The sequence below is a fragment of the Ochlerotatus camptorhynchus genome, unplaced genomic scaffold (genome assembly GCF_037179485.1).
Source record: "Ochlerotatus camptorhynchus isolate MF236.1 unplaced genomic scaffold, CSIRO-AGI_Acam_v1.1 ptg000579l, whole genome shotgun sequence".
Classification (NCBI taxonomy): domain Eukaryota; kingdom Metazoa; phylum Arthropoda; class Insecta; order Diptera; family Culicidae; genus Ochlerotatus; species Ochlerotatus camptorhynchus.
In genome coordinates this window covers 201,018-225,354 of record NW_027041059.1, presented here as the reverse complement: position 1 = coordinate 225,354, position 24,337 = coordinate 201,018, and the positions used below count along the sequence as shown (strand labels likewise).

Genomic DNA, 24,337 nt, shown 5'->3' with positions numbered 1-24,337 from the left:
CAACGATGCCTTAACGCCTTTGCTGATTATGTCACCACGTGGAAAATCAAAATCAATGCTTCCAAAACACAAACAATCATGTTCCTCCATCGACAATCACCCAAACTAAAACCGGCTCCCTCTTGTACTGTAATCATGGATGGCACAAGGGTTGAGTGGTCCGCCGAAGTAACCTATCTCGGGATGTTGTTTGACGAAAAGCTTCTATTCCGCTCGCATGTGGAGAAAACCGTAGTCAAGTGTTCCGCCTTGGTTAGGAGTCTGTATCCGCTGATTTGCCGCAGATCCCGCCTCTCAAGGGTGAACAAACTGGCCGTCTACAAACAAATCGTAGCACCTGCGATCCTCTACGCAGCTCCGGTGTGGGAATCATGTGCACAGACTCACAGGAACAAAATTCAGGTCGCTCAGAATAGAGTGCTGAGGATGGTTCTGGATCGTCCTTTCGACACTAGAATAACAAATTTACATGAAGAGGCAGGCATTGCCAAAATAGATTCCAAAATTAACGAAATTAAGACTAAATTTGCACAAAAATGTAATTTATCAGAACATGCTTTAATAAGCAATTTGTATATAGTAGGTTAGGTGTACATAGTAGTTGTAGGTTAGTTGTAGTTGTAAATAGTAGTTATAAGTAGTCTCCTTTTCCAATTCAAATCAAACCAATCCCACCAAGGTGGTCATACTTTAAAATAGGCCTGATAGGTCTAGGAACTGTAAATAATAATTAAAATCTCAAATGTACTAAAGTTGAAAAGACGCATCTGTGTCACTTAAAAAATTCATACATGTAAACCACACAATCACAAGAAATAAAGATCATTTAAATGGCAAAAAAAAAAAAAAAAAAAAAATGCCTCTGCTCATTACCGCTTCGGACGGCGTGGCACTAGGTCCTGCATCAAGCAGGACTAGGTCAGCGACTGAAGGTGGATCACCACAATGAGGAATGAGAGTTGAAAAAAACGTGCATGTAAAACCCCCTCCCGCTTAACAACCCCCTCCCCCTCCCCCTTAACAATAACCCGAAAAAGACATGGACTTTGACGACAATTTTTTTTTTCGGGAAATAAATTTTAAGCAAACCCTAATGATGTATGAATAATTAATTTTTTACATGCAGAGCCAACATTTTCAAAAAAAAATATTGCTTAATAGGAGACATACACTGGATGAATTACCAACAACTGACTGTAAAACATATCTGGTACCTTTATATATGCAATTATATTAACATCCAAAGTCCATCCTTTTTTACATATTCTGCGCAAAAGAAACTTTTTGCTCCGCCCCATTCATAAAAAACGGCGGGAAATCCTGAACCTGAAAAGATATAAAACAGCGCTGCTGTCATGCGTTTGCTCATTGTCGCTTCGGACGGCGTGGCACTTGGTCCTGCAGTAAGCAGGACCAAATCAGCGGCTAAAGGTGGATCACGGCGTGACCACAATGAGGAAAAATAATGATGTAAACCCCCTCCCTCTTTCACAACAACCTCTCCCCCTCCCCCCTTCACAACAATCCCCCCCCCTGAACAACCTCTTCTACCCCCCCCCCACTCATCAACAACCTTTCCTAACCCCCCCCCCACCCCACTCATCACCAACCTTTCTTACCCCCCCCCCCCTCAAATACCTCTCCTACGTCATACTGCGGTCGTGTCTAGGACACAACCCTTTAATTTTTTTATCAGTCGGACATGCTAATAACTTTTCAATATCAACTGGGATCATCTTCCAGCCTTGGACGAAGTTGTTGAGCATATAATTTCCTATTAGGGAATTGGGTTTAGGTATGATTGGGACGTTTGCAAATCCTAGCGAATAAACTATGAACATAGTGTTTTTTTTTATACATTTTAAACATCAACTCCGAAAAAATTGTTTTTTTTAACAAAGCCTCAAGAATGCTTGACAGATATAAAAACGTATTTCGATTTTTACCCACTCTCCATTATAGTCGCTATATTCATAGTCTGGCGGATAGAATCTCGGGAACCAATTGAGCTTTCAAATAGCGGAACCAATCGAACAAATCACGACCAACAACAGAAAAGAGCACATCAGCTATTGCAAACAAAACTTCGGAAACCCTTTTCTCGTGACTCAAGGCTCGCCTACGTAAACTAACACCATCTTTGGGTTGGGGAAAGTTTCCCCTATCCGATGATGCCGGTAATTTGCGTTCGATTGGCGAGGAAAGAATAATCAACGTTTTGTTTATAGAAGTTGATAGTACCTTTTCAATTGTTGGTCTAAAATATATTGAATTGGTTCCGTTTTTTTATAGATCGAAATTCTATACGCCAGACTATGAATATAGCGACTATACTCTCCATCGGTGAGAGTCAATGGTGAGCGGAGAGGGTTGTGTTTTGGTTACCCTAATGGCGTCTAAAGATTGAGTGTGTTTTGGTGTTTCTATTACCATTATTGATGTCTTCCAGCCAGAATTACACCAAATTATATTATAATTCGTGATCACCACAATCGTCAAATGTTGTTAACTATCGGGGAATCACGAGTCTCTCAGCTGTCTCGAAATTGTTTGAGATTATTTCATTCTTCATTCATTTATTTAACGTTGGTCTCTGTTCCGCAATCTAGTGCCATTCACCGACGGACATCGATTGCCATCCATTGACGGCAATCTAATGTGCAGGAAGGCAGCTTCCACACCTGCGTAGGACCAGAGATTTTTATGCCTCAGAAAAATCCCACCGACCTCGGCTTTGATTGAACCCAGACCCATTGGGGTGAGAAAGTAGTCACACTTACCACTACACCACCGGCGCCAGCATTTGAGATGATAGTGGGTGGAGTTATTCTCGATGCCACAAAAAGCTACATATCCACTGATACACGGATTCATGCCCGAACGATCGGTTACCACCAATTCGTTGAATTTTACGTCGAAGTGTATAACGAGTATCGAGGAAAAAACACAAGTTGATGTAATTTATACCGACCTGATAAAATTGATCATAACATACTGCTACACAAGTTATCTCGTCTTGGAGTTTCTATGCTATTGGTTCTTTGGTTGGAATCCTACCTTAAAGAGCGTGTGCTTCGAGTGAAGATTGAGGGTTGTGTATCTTCGCCGTTTTCAAACAAGTCTGGAGTTCCACAAGGTAGTAATCTCGGACCGTTGCTGTTTACTCTGTTCATCAACGATGCTGCTTTGGTTCTGGGCGAAGGATTCAAGCTAGTCTATGCAGATGATTTGAAGCTGTATATAGTGGTGCGCACGCAAGAGGATTGTTGGCTTCGGCAAAACTCGATGACTTTATTTGCCGATTGGTGCCAGAGAAACAAACTGACTATTAGCGTGGAAAAATGTCAGATAATCACGTTTCACCGCATGGAACATCCAATTTTGTTTGACTATCATATCGACGACGATACTCTTACCAGAGTTACCAGTGTGACTGATCTGGGGGTTCAACTTGACTCAAAAACGAGGGGGGCGACTCTATCTACGATGCAGGGAAAATTGTGTTTTGCTGTGCTTTGCTGTGCGCACGCTGAGTAGATAGAAAGAAGATTGATGGCGATTCTGAAGATTTCCTGCAAACATATTATGCGCGATGCAAGTAGATGCGAGAAATGAAAGAAGATTGTTCGAAGATTGATTCGCTAGTGTGAGATTTGTTCAGCATCTAGAATTGAGATTTAGATGTGTCGCCCCCTTCGCTCAAAAATGACTTTTGATTTACACCGTTCAGCGATCATATCGAATGCAACGTGACAGTTGGGCTTTGTGTGTGTGTGCGTGTGTGTGTGAGCGTGTGTGTGTGAGTGTGTGTATGTGTGTGTGTGTATGTCTGTGTGTGTGTGTGTGTGTGTGTGTGTGTGTGTGTGTGTGTGTGTGTGTGTCTCTGTGTGTGTGTGTGTGTGTGTGTGTGTTTGTGTGTGTGTGTGTGTTTGTGTGTGTGTGTGTGTGTTTGTGTGTGTCTCTGTGTGTGTGTGTGTGTGTGTGTGTGTGTGTGTGTGTGTATGTATGTGTGTGTGTGTGTGTGTGTGTGTGTGTGTGTGTGTGTGTGTGTGTGTATGTGTGTGTGTGTGTGTGTGTGTGTGTGTGTGTATGTATGTGTGTGTTGTGTGTGTGTGTGTGTGTGTGTGTGTGTGTGTGTGTGTGTGTGTGTGTGTGTGTGTGTGTGTGTGTGTGTGTGTGTGTGTGTGTGTGTGTGTGTGTGTGTGTGTGTGTGTGTGTCTGTGTGTGTGTGTCTGTGTATGTGTGTGTGTGTGTGTGTGTGTGTGTGTGTGTGTGTGTGTGTGTGTGTGTGTGTGTGTGTGTATGTGTGTGTGTGTGTGAGTGTGAGTGTGTGTGTGTGTGTGTGTGTGTGTGTGTGTGTGTGTGTGTGTGTGTGTGTGTGTGTGTGTGTGTGTGTGTGTGTGTGTGTGTGTGTGTGTCTGTGTGTGTGTGTCTGTGTGTGTGTGTGTGTGTGGATACAATCCATCTCCCACTGACCGGCAGTGCTTTTATGGAAGAAACCTGCCTGCACCTATTTGTTGATAGAACTGTTTTCACCGATAGATGCAAACATTTTTAGCCCTGGAGATGAAAGGTGCTAGCTCAACTGTAAATCCAATAACCCATTTCAAGAATGCCTGTTCTTACACGTACATTCTGAGGTCATCTTCATATACAATAAGCCCCGCATGAACACATTCATATATCGAATGGATATCTGACATTCACACTTCCAGAATCAAAAAGACGCCAATTTGATACTGGCACGTATTTAGTAATTATGTTATAGTTGCAATGTATATGGATAAACAGAAATAATTATATGGATGGCAAATAAACTTAGCTGAGTATTCCAAAGCGTTAGTTTGAACTAACGGCACCTCATACCATGGAACAGCCAGGATTTGACTCTACATTCAGCTCATATTACTGATCACTGCTACAAACACTAGGGACACGTGGAATTTGATAATTACACTGGAGTGATGCGTCCCGCGGGTGATACGTCCCGCGTAAAAAAAAACCGCGTAAAAAAAAACCGCGTAAATTCCGGAATCCGCGTAAAAAAAAACCGCGTAAATTCCGAAATCCGCGTAAAAAAAACCGCGTAAAAAAAGACCGTGTAAGAAAAAACCGCGTAAAAAGCGATATACCGCGTAAATTCTGAAATCCGCGTAAAAAAAAAACCAAAATCCGCGTAAAAAAAAACCGCGTAAATTCCGGAATCCGCGTAAAAAAAAACCGTGTAAAAAAAAACCGCGTAAAAAGCGACTCCAGTGTATAACTTGAAACATTTGTTATACCACTTCTGTGCTTTCAATTTAACTTTTTCTAGATCACAATTGTTTTTTTTTTATTTAACTTTTGCAAGAGAGAAAACGACGCAGCAAAACAAAAACACGTCATTTTCGCAGCGCGGCCTACTTTTCTAATGCAACGTGACAGTTGGGCTTTATTCCAAAAATTGCGAAGGATTTTTCGGACCCACATTGTTGGAAGTCATTGTACTGTGCACTTGTCCGTCCAATTTTGGAAAAATGCGTCCGTTGTTTAACATCCTCACCATGTCACGTAATCTTTGCTTATTGCTAAGCTGTTGAATGGTGAAACTGATGCCCCGAACTGCTTGCAATGTTGAACTTTCGTGTGCCGAGCAGATCCCTTCGGAATACATCGTTCCTACAACCAAGTTTTCACCAAACCATTTTTGGGAACAACGAACCAATCTCAGCGTGTATTCGCGCGTTTACGGCTGTCAAAGAGTTTTTTGAGTTCAATGAACCAACTAGACGTTTTGAAAATCGGATTAGGTCTGTGTTAAATTAGCTTTAATTTTATTCAATAAGACTAAATTTTCAGATGAATTATTTTAAATACAAATACAAATATGTAACATATTTAGCTAAGTGGGTTTTAAATAGATAATAATCATAAGTATATACTCACACTAGGTTCATGATAGTTTTCAGCTCATTAGATAGAATATCACGATCAGCAAAAAAATCTGGCACGTGTCTTCGGCATGTATAGTTGGCGTCGATGGTAGTTTTTGTAGATTCAATTCGATGATAATTAGAATGCAAGAATAAAATTATTTCCAGATCTACAAATACAAAAAAAAAATTATTGAGTGCTGCAATTTAACATTAATGCAATTAGTACTATTAAGGTAGAACGGCACAGATTCCACGTTTTCGATGGTGGAATTCTCACTTGCTCTCCTCTAATGTAACAACTCAGCTCCAGGAATGAATAGAATAACGTTCAACTAGCTCAAAAATCTCCCAGACGTCGTGAAGAGACGCTTGTTGAACTTATTCAATCTATTTCTGGAGCACAACATTGTTCCGGATGACTGGAGGCAAGTAAGAGTTATCGCCATTCGAAAACCCGGTAAACCCGCGTCGGATTATAAGTCGTACCGTCCCATCGCGATGCTGTCCGATATACGGAAATTTTTGGAGAAAATGATTTTTTTCGTCTAGACAAATGGATCGAGTGGAATGGTTTACTTTCAGATACACAATATGGATTTCAGAGAGGCAAAGGAACGAGCGACTGTCTTGCATTGCTTTCAACTGAAATTCAACAGTTTTCTTGGACATTAAGAGGGCTTTTGATTCTGTTTGTATCGATGTTTTTTCGGATAAACTCCACGATAGTGGGCTTTCACCCAGTCTTGTAAGCGGTCACGGTAGTTAACACATATTCTGTGATAATCGACTGCCTTTGCTTCCGACACTTGCAAAACAAGTAATTATAGTACAGTACCAAACTAAAATGTCATATGACAGGCTCTGTCATACGACACTGTCGCCGGAGACCGTCACGAATGTATGTATTTTAGTTTTTCTCATAATAAGAGCTGCTGATATTGTGCTTATGTAAATTCTGAAAATAGCAAGCAACGATGTCGTAGTAATAATATTTCTGATTAGAAATGGCTTGATTTACACCAAATTGAGGAATTAAAACGAAATCACACATGTCATATGATAGTTATTTGATAATTTTCATTTTGCTCGAATGTTATTCTACCGGTTGTGTTGTGTGAGAGAGACGACGGTAGAGCATGAGTTTACGAATTCAAACAGACTGTCACACACAACAACGAAGCAAGTGTAGTAAAAACGTCAACTGTTTCAACCCCTGCTTTCACCAATTATGAACAACTATTTGAGCAACTTGTTGTCTGAGAAATATGTGAGCTTTTCTCATGGAAACTCGATAACTTCACGAATTAGTTACATGGGTCTCCCACAGGGCTCATGTTTAAGCCCCCTTCTTTATAATTTTTTATGTAAAAGACATTGATGGTTGTCTTGATGAAAATTGCTCGCTAAAGCAGCTTGCAGATGATGGCGTTGTGTCTGTTATAGGGCCAAGCGCACCTGACCTGCAAGGACCATTGCAAGATATCTTAGACAATTTGTCTACTTGTGCTATGAAGCTAGGTATCGAATTATCTCCGGAGAAAACTGAGTTGGTTGTTTTTTCTAGGAAGCATCATCCTGCACAGTTACAGTGGTTGCAGCTTCAAATAAAGGGTAGAAAAATCACTCAAAGTATATCTTTCAAGTATTTAGGTGTCTGGTTCGATTCCAAAAGCACGTGGGGAAAACATATTGCGTATGTGAAACAAAAATGCCAGCAAAGAATCAATTTTCTTCGTACAATTACAGGAACTTGGTGGGGAGCACACCCGGAAGATCTGATCAGGTTGTATCGAACAACCATCTTGTTGGTTCACGAGTACGGTAGCTTCTGCTTTCAATCCACGGCAAAAACACACATCCTGAAACTGCAACGGGTTCAATAACGTTGCCTCCGAATCGCGCTTGGCTGTATGCACTCGACGCATACGATGAGCCTCGAAGTACTCGCAGGTGTTCTCCCACTGACAGATCGTTTCGCGGAACTCTCCTTCCGGTTTCTTATCCGTTGTGAAGCAATGAACCCATTGGTAATAGAAAACTTTGAGAAGCTGCTCGACAGAAATCCTCAAACAAGATTCATGAGTCTCCAAATTGCAAGAAATCCGTGGAATACCAGATCACCATCGGTCGATGGTTGTTCCCTTATTTTTTGCAAACAAGTATCACCATGTCAGTAACAATAGGAGTTTTTTCACAGATGAGTCAACTATAAACGCTTACACTGGATTTGGAGTATGCAACGAATTTCAAAGCGCCTTATATCAACTGCAAAAACCCTGTTCCGTATATGTTGCGGAAGTAGCAGCCATATTCTACGCAGTAGAGCAAATTACCATTATTTCATTTTACGGATAGTCTTACCTCATTGGAGGCTATTCGTTTATTGAGGCCGATGGAGCAGTTTATCTAACTGCTCCTATACCATCACTTTAGTCTGGGTATTATCTCATTGCTCTATTCCAGGTAACGAGAAAGCGGACTCGTTGACTAAAGTTGGCGCTATGGAAGGCGATATTTTTGATCGACAAATCGCCTTTGAGGATTTTTTCTCGTCAACAAGTCCTCACCAACTGGCAACAAAAATGGAATGAGAGTGATCTGGGAAGATGGTTACATTCTATTCTCCCACAGGTGTCGATCAAGCCGTGGTTCAAAGGAGCATCACTGCTCGTTAGATTCGAATTTCTTTTGAATCTGGCTCGCAGGTAGCAATTTATGCGCTTGTGGTAGTGGTTATCACGAGATCGACCACGTGCTTTGGTCATGCACCTTCCATTGTGTTGCTAGATCCTAGTTATCCACATCCCTCAGGGCCCGAGGAAAACAACCTATGCGACCCGTTAGATACATCTTGGCGAGCCGAGATCTCGACTATTGCAATTTAATTTGTGTGTTTTTTAAAACGGATAGATCTGAGGATTTAGTAGTTAGTGTCATCTTGTGTTCTCCCAAGTTGTTAGCGTCCCATCGGTATACCCCCATGTCTGTGTTTTTCATCAGTATGTCGCTTAGTTTGAGATCAAGAGCACATTGCGCTCCAAACCTTGTGTTCTCAATCGCTACCCTGCAATCCATTTGTTACAATTTGTTACCCCTAACCTCGAGATAGCCACGAGTAATCGGCCCCCGCTTTTCTAACGTTAGTTTTAAGTAAGTTTGTAATTTAAACAATGAATATCGGCTCCGCAAAGCTACGGAAAATGAGCCTGGAAAAATAAACGCATGATAAAATAAAAGATAAAAAACGATCGTTTCGCTTGCAACTGTGGTTGAAACCGGTTGTACTTCTCAGTGTATATCACGCAATCGTTCGGACAGTCGATAGCAGATTTTGTTTTGGTGTGCTTTGCCACTACCTGTAGGTCAGTCGGTATCTTTGGTTGTCGCCATTGCACAGGACTTGAATCCTCAAGGAATAAATTAATAATGCTCTGGGATTGCAATAAATTAAGTTGACGTCTCAGCAGCGCTTGCTTTCTCTCCATCATTCTTGTCAGCATCCATCTCAACTATCTCTTCTTCCAGCATATCGAGGCCCATGCCGGCTGGAAATTTTTTACGAAAGACACTCTTCAAATCACCGTTTTTCCCCAGCACCAACGATAGATCATTATTCGGGACTTCTAGTGGTAGGTCATACAACCTCACGTACTGAACGGTGCCCCCCGCAGGTGACATCGACTGATTTTCTATCGGCATAATGGAAAATTAATTGTTCACGGTTGTGCAATAAGCATTGTTGCTATCGTGTGTCCCGCACCGATAAAACACACAGCTGCCTGTGCTGATTGCTAAGGGAGCACTGATCCGTCAAGGTTGTAGATCATTGTTTATAAAAAGTTACTGAAGACATCAAAGAACTAAGATATAGGGAGTTATGTAAAATTTATCTGAAATTTACTTTTTAGTACTATTTTCAGTAAATTCATTTAAATTAATACTTTTATCACTTCACGTCTATTATTACAGATTTGCCGGGATGCAATGAAAATAAAAACTTGCTTCACCTTTAAGGGACAAAACCACTTTGGACTTTCTTAATCCAGGTCATGTAACGAATTACAGCACCAGAAAGTATTAAGCGGTTGAAACAGATTTTCATGACATGGGGCCCTCCTAGAACAATAACTCTAGACAACGCAAAACAGTTCGTGTCAACGGAATTTGAAGAGTTTTCTAGGAACATTGAAGTACCTTATCCTAACCACACATCACCAAAGGCGAAGTCGAAAGACAGAATCGGTCACTCCTTAAAAGTATGAAAATTGCTCATGCACTTTATGATGACTGGAAAGTGGAACTCGAAAGAGAAGTTCCCTATGTTGGGCAGAATTGGATCAAACGTAACCGTGCAATCCAACGATACAGGGAAGAAGTATGACCGCAACGTATCTCATTTAAAGAGGCTGTCCCTGCCATCTGATGGTAATATCGACGAATCATCCGGAACCGGGAGTCAACCGGAAGCGCAACCTTCAAGTTATTCTGCCTCTGGAGTAGGCGATTTTACTATTCGCAGACCGCAGTCTGCTATCAAGCCCAGAAGACGCTACAGTCCAACAAGATAAGTACCGTAAAACGGGGTACCTTTGATAATGCGGGTAACTTTGATAGTATAATATAAAGATTAAATTTACTCTCTGTGCTTTTTCCAAATAAGAAACATTGGTTCCATATTGTAGCTTATTTAGGGTATTTCCGTTGATATGATACATAGTATTTATATAGTATGTGTTACATATTTTACAAAAATATAAAAAAACCATTTTCGTGTTTTTCGTCTTTTTGAAAAAGCACTCAAACCATCACTTATGAAATGTATTTCCGATATAGCCATCACAAATTCAATGTTGTATGCTTATTGCTTATGATGTCTTCTGATTATATACTCATTCAAAGTTTCATATTTAAAGAACTAAATTGTTAGAGTTTCACTCATTTTTTTTCTACATTCATCGAACATTATCAAAGTAACCCCAAATCAAAATACTGAAGTTCGGTCACAAAACTAAAAAATAGTGCAAATTCTTTAATTTTCGTTCAACATATTACTAACGAATTAACTCGTGGTTCCTCAGTCCTTGTTTTATTTAAAACTATAAAATTTGAAAAACAGTCATTGCTGTAAAAACATATTTAGAATATACTTTAAACTTTCAATGTTACCCCGTTTTACGGTATACATTTTTATACGTTACTTTGTATCTTTAAAACATTGACATAAACCAAAGTAAATTAAATTTGGTAAAAGAGGGGATGTGGTAGACGACACTTACTGTATACCACGCTATTATATCAACTGGGACAAACCCCTTTGTCTCTATAGTAGTATATAGTCAATGGCTATACCTGTCACTAACTCTATCACATGGGAGATGGGATCGATGGTTGCTCGTCACACATTAAGTCTTGATTAGTAGTTACAGTAGTATCCTTTTTCCAATTGCAAACAAACCAAACCCATTAAGGTGGGAATTTTCTAAACATGCTTGATAAGACTAGAAACATAAATAATAATTTTAAAATTTTAAAATGAAATAAAGTTGAAAAGACACCCCAAGTAACAATTATGGTTTTATGAGGGTTCTGAGGACCATGATTTAGACTTGTAGAATGCTTCAAAACTTCGATAAAATTTGCAATGTTACTTGGGACGTCTGTGTCACTTGAGAATTCAAACATGTAAACCATACAAATTCAAGAAACAAAGATCATTTAAAGTCCTCGTTCACGGCATTCTTTGCTTGACCGTCAAAGTACAGTTCGCGTCCTTTTTTTCGCGGTTTTTGGTGAACCGATCCCAATCAGACAACGCCAGTGCTCTTGGCATCCAAAAACTTGTTGGCGAATAATCGTTATGCCATCCTGGAAATCGGCAATGAACTGACGGTGAAAATAAGAAGAAAGATCCACCGTTCTTCGTAAAAGGATTCCCAGGAGGATTGCGATAGAAAATCGACTTTTACATAGGTAAAGGTCTCAAATGCACTAAGCCTACAAGCTGATGGTGCCAGCAGGGCCGTCGAGACGGTGTTGAAGCAATAAAATTTGGAGTATTTCTCCCGCGACCACGAGGCCGAAAAGCCTCTCAAGGTAGTCCTACGTGGCCTCCCCAACATGGAACACACAGTCTAAAGAGTTGAAGGAGAACGGACGCAAGCCAATCCAGATTAACAAGATGAATCGGCATGACGCCACTCGCAAGTACCGTTCCAAGCTGTATCTGGTTCACCTGGAGACCCTAATAAACGGGTATCATGCACTTACGATATCATAGATGGTACGTCCATACCACATAAAGTTGGGATCATATCCCGAATTGGTTGTTAGGCGCTTCTTATGGTTATTGTTTATGCGGGGAAGAACTCAACGTGTATCAATGATCTGCAGAATATTCGGGTGCTGTTCCACATCGTGGTGATATGGGAACGGTACAAACCTGTCAACTTTTGACGTCACCCAATGCGTGAACTGCTTGCTGTTCGAACAAGGTACGGAAAACTTCCACATAGCCTACCACTGCAACAATTGCGGTGAGCAGCACGCATCTGATGCCTACGAGATAATGGAGGACGCAGATCCCAAATGTGCGAATAGTGGGACAGCACATCGGGCAACCAGCAAGACGTGCCCGGAAAGAGCGAAATTTAACGCAATCTGCAAAAAATCCTCTACGCAGAATCAAACTGACCGCAGAAGGGTGCCAGAAAACAAAGGGCAGAACTTTCCTGCCATCTCCCAACAGCACCAAATTCCGGTGCTTCCGCCGCTTTCTCTGAACAACCGAATGGCTGCTGCTGCTACATCGGTCTCGTTTACTGCTGGGGTGCCTAATCCTCGAGTCCCCACGATCCTGTAGTACCGGAGGCAATGTCGCTGCCACCCCGTAGTTGTCCCTGACGAAAGTAGTATATAGGCTGATGAAGTGATAGCAGCTATTAAATCAATCAAGAACATTAGTGCCGCTGGTGTCGATGGAGTGGTCAACCTCGAGTTGGAAAGCTTGAGTGTTCACTTCTTTGAACACATTGCAGCGGTCTTTAATACGTATCTGGTGCTTGGCTACTTCCCTGCATGCTGGAATTTAGCCAAAATCATTCCAATTCACAAGCCTGACAAAGACCCTATACCAGTGTCAAAAGCTATCGCCCCATCTGCCTCTTGTCATCCATCTCGAAAGTTGATACTCAGCCGTCTGCTGGTGTTTTCAAATGATAATAACATCTTTCTCAAAGAGCAATTCGGGTTTACGAAAGGCCACTCTACCATCCACCAACTCGCACGGGTTACTAACATCATCAAGCGGAACAAGTCCGTTTCTAATACATCTGCCATGGCATTGTTAGAAGTAGAGAAGGCGTTCCACAATGTCTGGCATGATGGTCTCGTGTACAAGCTGCATCGATACAACTTTCCGATCATCCTTGTTAAGATCATCAAAAACTACTTGTCGGGCAGATCATTTCAGGACGTCTTGAACAATTCACCTTCTGATACGTTTAACGTTGACGCTGGGTTCCCCAGGGTAGCCTGCTATACTCCTCAACATCTACACGTCAGATGTTGCTCCCCTTCCGGGTGGTGGTATTTTGTGAATGTTCGCGGATGACACTGCCATCATCTATAAAGGGCCACCCACATTAGATCCGTTTGCGTTGCGTTGACGTTAATTTGACAGTTAGACAATAGATTTAGCTGTCACTTTGCCGCAACGCGTCCGATCCGGATCTTATTTGCGTGGGCCTTAAGAGTCGAGTGATCCGTGTTATGACGAGAAAACTTCAATCAGGCCTGGGTGTTCTGTCCGACTATTTCAAAAGCTGGAAGATTTGAATCAATGCAGCTAAAACACAGACCATAGTATTTCAGCACTTCAATTCACCTCGGCTTATCCACCTTCATAATACTCCCATTGCCATGATGACTTATACCATAGAGGTAACAGCCTATATTACGTAAAGAAAACATGTGATGCTTTTGATTTTATATATCTTTTTCCTATATTTTTAGACAATTCAAAACGTAATTATTTTTTTCGGAGCGGCGAACTTCCCCTTAAAACAAGTTTGCCGTCCACAAGCAAATCATCGACCCCGCCATTGAGTACGGGACGCCAATCTGGGAGAACTGTGCTGTGCCATCACCTCAAACTCTAAAGGATCCAGAACAAGATCTGTTCTTTTTACTTGATATTGAGTTAGCCTCTCACTTGCACTCGTTATTGTTGTCAAAAAAAGAACGAGAGATTCGACCCAACGATATAGTTCAGCCCAATAAGTTACTGTTGGGTAAATTGCATAGTGCATAACTTAATTTTAGGTAGAATATACCTCGGAATATACTTAAGTAGGTAATTTTTTGCTGGTGATAAATGGAAACTGCTACCTGTGATTTACTCAAATTTGGGTTATTGGGCTAAACCCCGGAATTGAGGGAAAAGTACTTCCTTCTGGGTAGTTTTTGATCTTTGTGTAGTAGGCAGACGCCAAACGGGAAAGTTTTATAAATTTAGACTAAAATACTTCTATATTTACTTCTTGAACTAAACCTAGTGAACTTATATGCTAACTATTATCTAATAATAATTTATTCCTAAACTAAAAGGTGATAATTCAACGAAAAATAGTGGAACAGTGAGATTCTTAATATGTAATTTTGTCGCTTGGTCGTCTTCCTTCCATGACAGATACGTATTTCGACTACAATGTGCAGTCTTCATCAATGTCATTCCCACTAAAGAACTTATCAAAATCTAACCACCTTAAGTACTCATCCCTAGGTAAAAAAGTCATGCCATCATAATGAAGTAATGAAATTGGGTTGTTAGCGGAATGCCTAAATAAAACAGCAAAAAAGGTTATCTTTCATTTAATTCATGTGATCTTGACTTTTTTTTACCTAGGGATGAGTTCTTAAGGGGGTTAGATTTTGATAAGTTCTTTAGTGGGAATGACACTGATGAAGACTGCACATTGTAGTCGAAATACGTATCTGTCATGGAAGGAAGACGACCAAGCGACGGAGCCGAGCGTCTACGTAGTGCAGGTGATTGTAGTGTCCGTAGGAGACCGTAGGAGAAGGAAGGAAAACACGTCGTTATCTGTTGCTCTCTGAAACACTTCTGTCTTTATTGTTTGTACTCTCTCACATCAGTCAACGCAGATCCCTAAGCCAACAGGCATTACGATTATATAATAGCGTTACTATACTACAGTGATGACCTTCGGTGTTTGTTGCTCACCAAGTACTGCACAATATGTGAAAACTAGTAACGCTATGCGGTTCGAGCGGGATCATCCGGAAGCTGTCAATGCAATTGTCAAACGGCACTTTTTTTTCTTGATTTGTTTTCCGTCGATCTTGTTTTCCGTGCTGAGCACCAATGCAACCGACACCAGGGAGGCAGCACCCACACCTGGACGCTACCTATCGACCCATCAACTCATGATCCGGGGACCAACGGCTTTACTTCCCTTTCGAAGGAAGGCGTGATCAGAGATGTTATGCCTCAGAACATCCCGGCGGTGCCAACTGGGATTGAACCCAGGCCTGCTGGGGTGAGAGGTAATCACGCTTACCAACACACCACTGGCGCGACAAACGGCACTATGTGGATGATATGCTGGTGAGCGTGAAGTTTGCAGAGGAAGCAGTTAAGTTTGTACAGGACGTGAAAAGGATTCACGCATCGGCCGGTTTCAAGATGCGGAACTCGATATCGAACTCGCGTAGCGTCTTGGTGGCGGTGAGTGAGGAAACGACGAAGGAGAAGAACCTCGACGTTGGTATGTGGTGCGATACCTCAAAGGACTGCTTCACCTACAAGGTCTCCGCACGATACGACCAGGAACTCATCTCAGGGAATCTTCGGCCAACAAAAAGGGATATTCTACGCACGCTGATGCTGGTATTCGATCCATTGACACTCATCGCCCATGTTTTGATGTTCCTGAAAATACTGCTCCAAGAGATTTGGCGAACGTCGGTTGGTAAACGACCTAAACGATAACAATTTATTGATTAAACGGCGAGAATCACTAAAAGGTAAGCCTTATATCACAAACGAAGTGACAGACGGAGCGGCTCGAAAACTTTGGTGACTAACCTGCTATTGCAATTTTTCAGTGTACCACATGGCAGCACCACTACTACTGGATTGTACCACATGGCAACACTACTACTAGATTGAACTAGCATTTTCACCAAATGTACTAGAATGTTTTGGTTCTATCTCTTTCACTCTACTCAAAACTGAAATGCATAAAAAAAATGACAAAATGATACGCACTCTTTGCACACTGTCAAAAAATCATTGTACACAAAATCAACTTTGTTCAAATCAAAACAAAAAAACTAACCCATCTGGTGGATGATGGCACAAGCTTCCAAGAAAATTCTATTACTGTGAACCACATTATTTAAATGGATTTCTTCGCCAGTTAGTCGTCTGTCACTTCGTTTGTGCTTATATGATACTTATCCTAATTTAATTTAATATTCACAGGAATTTTATAACTTCTGTTCGCTGAAATACACGAATTTAATTGAATTTTGATTTTGATTTCGCCTAGCTGGTCTGCAGTCACTGGATGAGCGGAGTACACTTATCCTCGAAATGTTCAGAGATGCCTGTCTGAGATCAAGTCAATCTTGCTAATTAGGTTAAATTATTCGTAGTTAGGTAGGTTATCAAATTATTTTTTTTCAATTCAACCAAAATGAATCACCCACAACTATAGGAGCGTTTAGCCTAAGGGAAGAAATTTATCTTTTGAACAAACTCATCAATCGTTGTGTTATAACGACTTGATGATATTGAATATTATCTGTACATTTTTCCAAGGTTGACTATGATAGGGCAAGCTATACCCAACTAACAATTTTTGCTGCAGATTAGCTTATACTGCAAAAAATTTGCATGTACAGTTAATGTAGGTCTGTATAAGCTAGTCTGCAGCTAAAATTGTTTGTTTGTCGCATTAGAGCCTCTGTAACATGTTACAATAATTATCAACATGGGAAATGTCTTCAAGTCTTGCAACATACTTTGGCTCTTTAGTCTAAATATAATATTAAGGTTATCTTGATGACGTTAAAAGGCTGATGATTGAACGAAGATAAAAGCACTGGTCAGACAGAGAAATTATAACATGTTGGAAGGTAACAAGCCTGACGACATTATTAAAATATCTCTGTAGTCTGAACATGCCATAAGGGATGGTCAAGCCTTCAGTAAAATAATAATAATTAATAATATGACATATGATGTAATCTCATTCCGACGTATGGAATGTTTAAAGAACCCACCAGAAAGGTTGCTGCTAACTGGAACAGTTACCCTAGTATAGAATTATATAAATGTTCATCTAAATAAATACCTGAAGCTGACAACAGCAACTACTAATGTAATATGAAACGAACAAAGCTATAGCTTATTATTTGTGATTCACGTCTCTCTCACCATTGAAAGATCATTTACCTTCAGCATCTGAGCGAGTATCCCATGACGAATCTTCTAATGATATTGCGGATCACGCAAAATGTGTGTACGGCAATTACGTTGCAAATTATTGGGAACCTCGGAGCAATTATTAGCATTGGCTACTGTGCAAAAATGAATGAGAGCGGTAGCAATTTCTAAAGCACTTTGACATTGAGAAGTCAATGACTGAGTGAAGGTACCTAATCGTTTGAGGTCAGTATCTACTTCCGAAAGTACTAATTTTAACAGCTTGTGGCTTGGATGTTCAATATCAAATGAAACCCAAATTCTGCGCCAGGTTGACAGGTCGTACTCGATTATCCGCAGTTGACCATTCAATGACGCAAAGTACAACCACCACTATCGAATGGAAATTTTAAATCGTCGATTTATCGCAAATCAGGGGAAACATGTTGTTATTTTTATCCATTTATTTGTGTGATGAAGTTAGTTTGAGTGGGTGACGACGATCCAAGTCACTGTTTACGTTTAAATAAATATTTGCTATCGCCGATGGTAGTGAAAAATTCAACTACAGATGATCGACCAATCAACCTCCTCTGAGGAGCAATGAATTGATCATCATTAAATTAAATCAATTGAGGTACACCGGGGCAAGTGAGAAAACGGGGTACGTTTTTTTTCTTGATTTTTTTTTCGTCGATCTTGTTTTGAGTGCTGAGCACCAATGGTACCGACGCCAGGGAGGCAGCTCCCACACCTGGACCCTACCTATCGACTCAGAACATGCCGGCGGCGCCGACTGTGATTGAACCCAGGCCTGCTGGGGGGAGAGGTAATCACGCTTACCCCTACACTACCGGCGCCGCTTACGGGGTACGTTAGAACGGTGGATATAACTCGTTTTAATGGGAAATTCTAGGGTCAAACCCTCCTGAAGATGAAAGATACAGTGCTACCGCTTACATTGTATACACTGAAAAAATGATTATTGCGTTCAACCCCGTCTCCATGAAACACGTTTTACTAACCTGTCACTTTGAACTAGCGAATAAAGTTACACGCACTCATCTTTTATGAAGCATTTTGTCCAAATTTACTTGAGATAGGCCTGTTTTGCTGGCAGTGATCATCATAAGTAAATTGAAGAAATGTACACGAAAGAGATTGCAAGTTTTAGATAGTTTGCATCAATAGTACATTAATCCCAGAGGTCACGGTATATTAAATTAATAAATGGCCCGGGGCAATTGAGACCTATCACAACAATGTGTTTGAATCCAATGTTATCGATCTTTTCGAGCATGATGTGTACTTGCAGTTTTTTCAGTTCAAAAACGTTACATTTATGTTTAATATACATGTGATGATCATCTGTCACCAGACAAACAAGCTTTTTCAGTAATAATTGCACATAAAACATTTTTCGCTGTGCAAAATAATATATATACCAAACAACTGCATCCAGATTTTGCAAAACGAAAAATATTTATTTACTGAAACTGTAAAAAGTATGTTTACAGAACTTTTCAGGACAATAAATTTTCGCTTCACCATCAATTGAGTGGATTACAAAAATAAATAAATGAAAAACAGATATAATACACCATGTTGGGTACTTTAGCGCTGCTACCATCTATTTGATGTATTGAAAATTTCCAAATAAGGATTATTGTGAATTACACAAGCTCGTAATGCTGAGTGGCTGAACTATCAAATTTTTAAGTCCCACTTGCCCCGGTGTACCTTCTTGAAAAGTAGATAAATTTCAATAGAAAATATTTGGTTTGCCAGTCAACTGTTAAACAGAGCATCAATAAATTGAAAATTGGCAACATAAATTCAAAAGTAGCAGTAGAACATCAATGTGCCATCAATAATTCAAGAATTTCCACACGTGTTAATGGTTTGGTGCGTCCAGATTTCTTATTGGAAATCCTTCAATGGAATGAAACTAGCTCGAGTTTTGCAGCAGATGTCGCTAGTGTATAAATGTTAATGCACACTGGGGAAGTTGGACTTGAGAGTACGTATGAGCATTAGCTTGTGTGACAAAAATCTTATTATTTCTATTTGATTTCCACTACAATGTGAAAAATCGTGTTGAATTTTATCTAATGCTTAAAAAAATGGTATAAATTACAGCAAAATATCGTTTATTTTATTTTTAATATAGAGCTGAGACAAGACAATAAACCAATGTTGCTATTTTTCTATGGCCATCTATTTCTGATGAAAAACTGCGACATTGGTTGTAAATAGAATAATCAAAAAAAACATATTAAGAGACCATACACGCAAACCAAAAATCTATTACAATGAATGTTAGTTCCAGTTCCTATCATCCTCTGTTCATGAACATCGCAACGAATGTTAGCAATTGACCATGCAGGCGATGTAATGGTTTTTTGTCTTTTTTTTATTACGTGTTCCATCTACGCTTTCGACTATACCAGTAAGCTTGTAGAACGACGCACATTGTAGAACATTGTAGAACGACGCACACACTTGTCTCGAATCTCTCCAGCAGAAAAAGCATACGAAGTCGAGCACTTTTATTTCGTGTTGCATCTACGCTTTTGGTCTATACAAGGTACCAGTAAGCTTGTAGAACGACGCACATTGTAGAACATTGTAGAACGACGCACACACTTAACTCGAATCTCTCCAGCAGAAAAAGCATACGAAGTCGAGCATGCGAGAAAATGAGCGCTTCATGTTTGCTTTTAGGCTGACCATATTCAGAAGCATGGAGAGAGCAGTGGAGAAAGCACAGGTCTGCTAGTCGCAACGTCCGTGGTTTTAGAGTCCAGTCGGCAACCTCTTTTCTATTTTTTTCGACATATTAATTTCACTCACTAATACAACTCCACATTTTTCGGTCTCCAATTTTCTTACATCGGACCGCAGCTAGGTATATCGCATCCTCGGTTCATGCGGTCTCCACTTACATCCTCTGATGATGAATCCCACATAATTGTAAGCGAATCTTACATCCACCGGTTGGGTGTAGGGTAAGTGGGTGGGACCACGAGAGAAATGATGCTTTGAAGATTTATTTTTACTAATATAACTTGTGTGCATGGATGATGATGAATGAGCACTTATAATGCCATAAACTCATTTTAAAATGACATAGTGCCAGATTTAGTGATGCCCTTTTTAAATACAAACTTTTGGCATATTTAAAACCATGGACACTTTAAAATTGACAAAACTCGTAGAACAAGAACTTTTTACTAGTACGTGTTTTTGAGTAATTTCTACACAGAAAACGAAATTCTTAGCCGTGTAAATATTACATGAAAAAGTTTGTTAACACTAAGTTTAAAAATATGACCTAAAGTTGATGTCCTGCGATTTAAATACTCCAAAAGTTTGCATTTTTTATGAGCTTTATTCTGAAAACAAAACACTTATTTATATATATACTAAAAAAATACCATATATATTTTTCTGAGAACGACTTTACTTTTCTAGATAACTTTGTCTTAGACGTCATTTTGATCAGAAGTGACGATTTTGTGCTACAATTCACTGGAAAATGTCAAATACGCAAATCGGAGAAGAATCAACATATTTTTTTTTTTTTTCTTCTTATGGCCTGGAGCTGGTATATTTAAGCCCATCAGTCAAATAATCATCAGTCTTCAATTAAAATCAATGCTACTTCGTTTTGTTAATCTAACAATGAATTCGCATGTTTGTCATATTGTACCATCGTTTGAAAACATAGACTTTCAAAAATCCATGAAAATTTGGTTTTCTCCTAAATCTATTAATAAATTTTCCACTATCTCAGAATTATTTTCAAGTCTCTGAATTGACTTCTATTTTTGCTAGAGAGAAAATATTAAAAAAAAATTAATCTATTTTACTAATAATTTGATTGAAATTTTTTTTATTTAAAAGCAAAGTCATTATAGATAGCATTTGGCTAAATGCAGAGAAATGATTTTTAAATTCAAATGGATATGTTTTTGGCTTAGGGCCTAATATATTTTTGGTATTGATTCAAATATATTATTCGGTTAATTCAAAGAAAAATATTTGTGAATCAACAAACTGGCTGTAGAGTAAATAATCTGTTTGTTGATTCTAAAAACCATTTTGTTGATTCTAACATTTGTTTTGTTGAAATAGTGATACAATATGTTTGAATCAATAACAAAATGCATTAGGCCCTGAAACAAAAATCAATTTTTCTGCGTGTACAATCAATTTTTTTAGATGTGTTTATTCCCTTGAATCCAGAGGCGAACCAGCCTTTGGCTGAAAACCTCCTAAATAAAAAAAAATACAAAACAAAAAATATTCCCCAGAAGATGCATAGCGCATGCCGATTTCCATACAAAATGGTCCACTTTGACATGATGTAACTTTGTTCTCTTAAGATCAATTGAGCTGAAACGTTCGCCACAGAACTACAAATATGTTCAATTTTACTATTACAAAATACCAAATTTTTGGAAGCACCTGTTGGAAAGTGCGACACTAGGTAAAATTGTTCAAAATAATAGCAGTTTTTTATTTGAATTTTTATGTACTGCAAATATTCACTATTCATTATTTTGAACAATTTTACCTAGTGTCTCACTTTCCGGCAGGTGCTTCCAAAAATTTGGTATTTTGTGATCGTAAAATTGAACACATTTGTAGTTCTGTGGCGAACGTTTCAGCTCAATTGATCTTAAGAGAACAAAGTAACAACTTGTCAAAGTTGACCATTTTGTATATCGTAGGTAAGGAACACCACAGATACTCAAGTAAATATACAGAAATATCTACTTCAAACCAATAAACGAAACTTCTTCAACCATAATTAAATTTACAAATATATTTAAAAAAAAAAACAACCACAAAACACAACAAATATACACACCACTAAGTGTCGGCAGATGTGGTTGTTTGTCCATCCACTCATGAATCTTTTTAACATCTTCACGTTTTAGATCTGGAAACTTTTTGTATTCGTCTTCCACATCCGCAACTTGCAATTTTCCCATTGTGATTTGTGATATTCCTAAGATGAGTTGAAAAATTCTCGTTTACGCACTTCAGGAACGACGGAACGTTAAAGCACCACCGTTGAAATCGAATGCACTAACCGTGATTTGAAAGCAGAGCTTGCTGATCCAAGCGCTTGTTCAACACTGAACATGTAGCTACAAGCAAAGCTCAAACGTTCTCTACCTACATTTGCTCACCGTCATCATGGTCATCGCACTTAATTGCTATATGGTGGAGGAACTAACGCATTTATAGTTATCGAGAATGAAATAAGCCTACCTTATTGCAGTTCAATATGTCAGTACGTTATACTGGAGAACATATTTTATTACAGTTAAATTTATAATTATTTTGATTGTAAAACGCGTTCGTCAACTTTTGGAACGGTCCCATGACCACCCAAAAATTACTCCTCAAATGATAGTGAACCGCGAACAAAGTAGCGCTCGATTATTTTTCAAAACGTAGGATCATGAATTGATGGACGCTACTGGTACAATTCCCCTTTGAGTAAACTAATCGCTTTTCGTGATCATAATACCACGGGTACACTTTTATGACAAACTATGAGCATGAGCCTTATTTGTATAATAAAATTCTAAGACTAAAACTAAATTGCAAGATCCTTCCTAGACAGTCATTTCAAAAAATTTTAGTACATGAATATTAAAAACAAATGAAATAAGCATTTTTATAATTATAATATGTTTGACCTAATCACCAGGTTTTGATATTAAAGAAAGACAAGATTTGAATCTCCTGGACTTCATTCATAATTCAAGATCTTGGGAAACTTACCTAGATTCTGAGACTTACAGCATTTTTTGAGAGGAAAACTCTTCAAGATAAGAAAGTAAGAAAAAATTAAGAACTAAAAATTTCAAAAAAATCTTGACATCTGACAAAAATTAAGAAAAATCCGGATTACGAATGTCAAGATTCTGATATTTGAAGAGAAAAGTAATACCACAGACAAACAGACGTAACTCTTTAAAAAAGTTTTACTTGAAAACATAGTATCTCAAAACATATGACCTCAGTAACGACATCTCTCGGGCTTCTCGCGGAAAACAAGCTTGCTCGCTAACTCGCAAACAATATTGCATAAAACTTCTATAGAATGTATAGAAACGTCAAAGTGATCCTATGCCAGCGCTGCGGCGAGTAGTTCGCGTAACTGATAATATTCAAATCAACCGTTAAATGCGTGAACGAAGATACACAATGAAGTGTTACGTCTGTTTGTCTGTGGTAATACCATAAAGGTAACTGCAGGTAATACTTTATCCAGATTTCCAGAATTTTTTATTCGATGCATCATACTAACTAACTAGATAATTATTGAATTTATTTTTGCAAAAGCATCCTTAGCCCCGTAGCGTGGGTAGATCACCTTTTCGTGGTACATTACGGGATGTAAGATCTACCACCAATTCCTAGTCCTGACTACTTCAAACTAGGGGAACAGGATTTTTCAGTAATTCAAGGAACACATCTTAGTCCTTGTTACTTTTTATGCCTTGTTGATAGTGACAAGACTCGGCTTTGTCTACCGAGGATGATCTTGAAACAAGGAAAAAAAATGAGTTAGTTGTCTTCATCTCTGTGATTCCTAATCTTCTATTTGTTGTTCCCTAGTTTGAAGTGGTTAAGACTAGGGTTCTGATGCATGGTCATTATCGGTGTCATACTTTAATTTTGTTGCTAAGGAATCCAATTTTGACTGACAAAGGGGCGCGCCTTTGGAGGGTGTTTCAACACTCCGAAGGGTATAAATAGCGGGACCTTTCAATTAGAGTCGGATCCTTGCGATAAATGCAAGAGTGGCAACTGTAAAAAAATCGAATACTTCATCATTTCTCAATAGTGATGGGAGTAATACCAACAATCAATACGAAACTAACGATTTTAAATTGGCTCACCACTTTAGTAGCCTATCGGTCCCAAGCAAACGATTAACGTACCCTAT

General features: G+C 39.2%; 1 protein-coding gene across 2 annotated transcripts in view; it reads right to left on the bottom strand.

Annotated features, from left to right (window-relative positions):
* LOC135713804 (alpha-tocopherol transfer protein-like) overlaps positions 1–22,493 on the bottom strand; it is a 52,647-nt gene extending 30,154 nt beyond the window's left edge. The window contains exons 1-3 of one of the 2 annotated variants that reach the window (XM_065237040.1): positions 22,467–22,485; positions 22,241–22,381; positions 5,926–6,082 (exon numbers count right to left, since the gene is read on the bottom strand). In XM_065237040.1, coding sequence (XP_065093112.1) covers positions 5,926–6,082; positions 22,241–22,364 — 281 coding nt within the window. In that variant the 5' untranslated portion in view covers positions 22,365–22,381; positions 22,467–22,485. Of the gene's footprint in view, positions 1–5,925; positions 6,083–22,240 lie in introns of both variants that reach the window. The other variant, XM_065237039.1, reaches the window with a different exon arrangement.
* Positions 22,494–24,337: the final 1,844 nt, after the last annotated feature.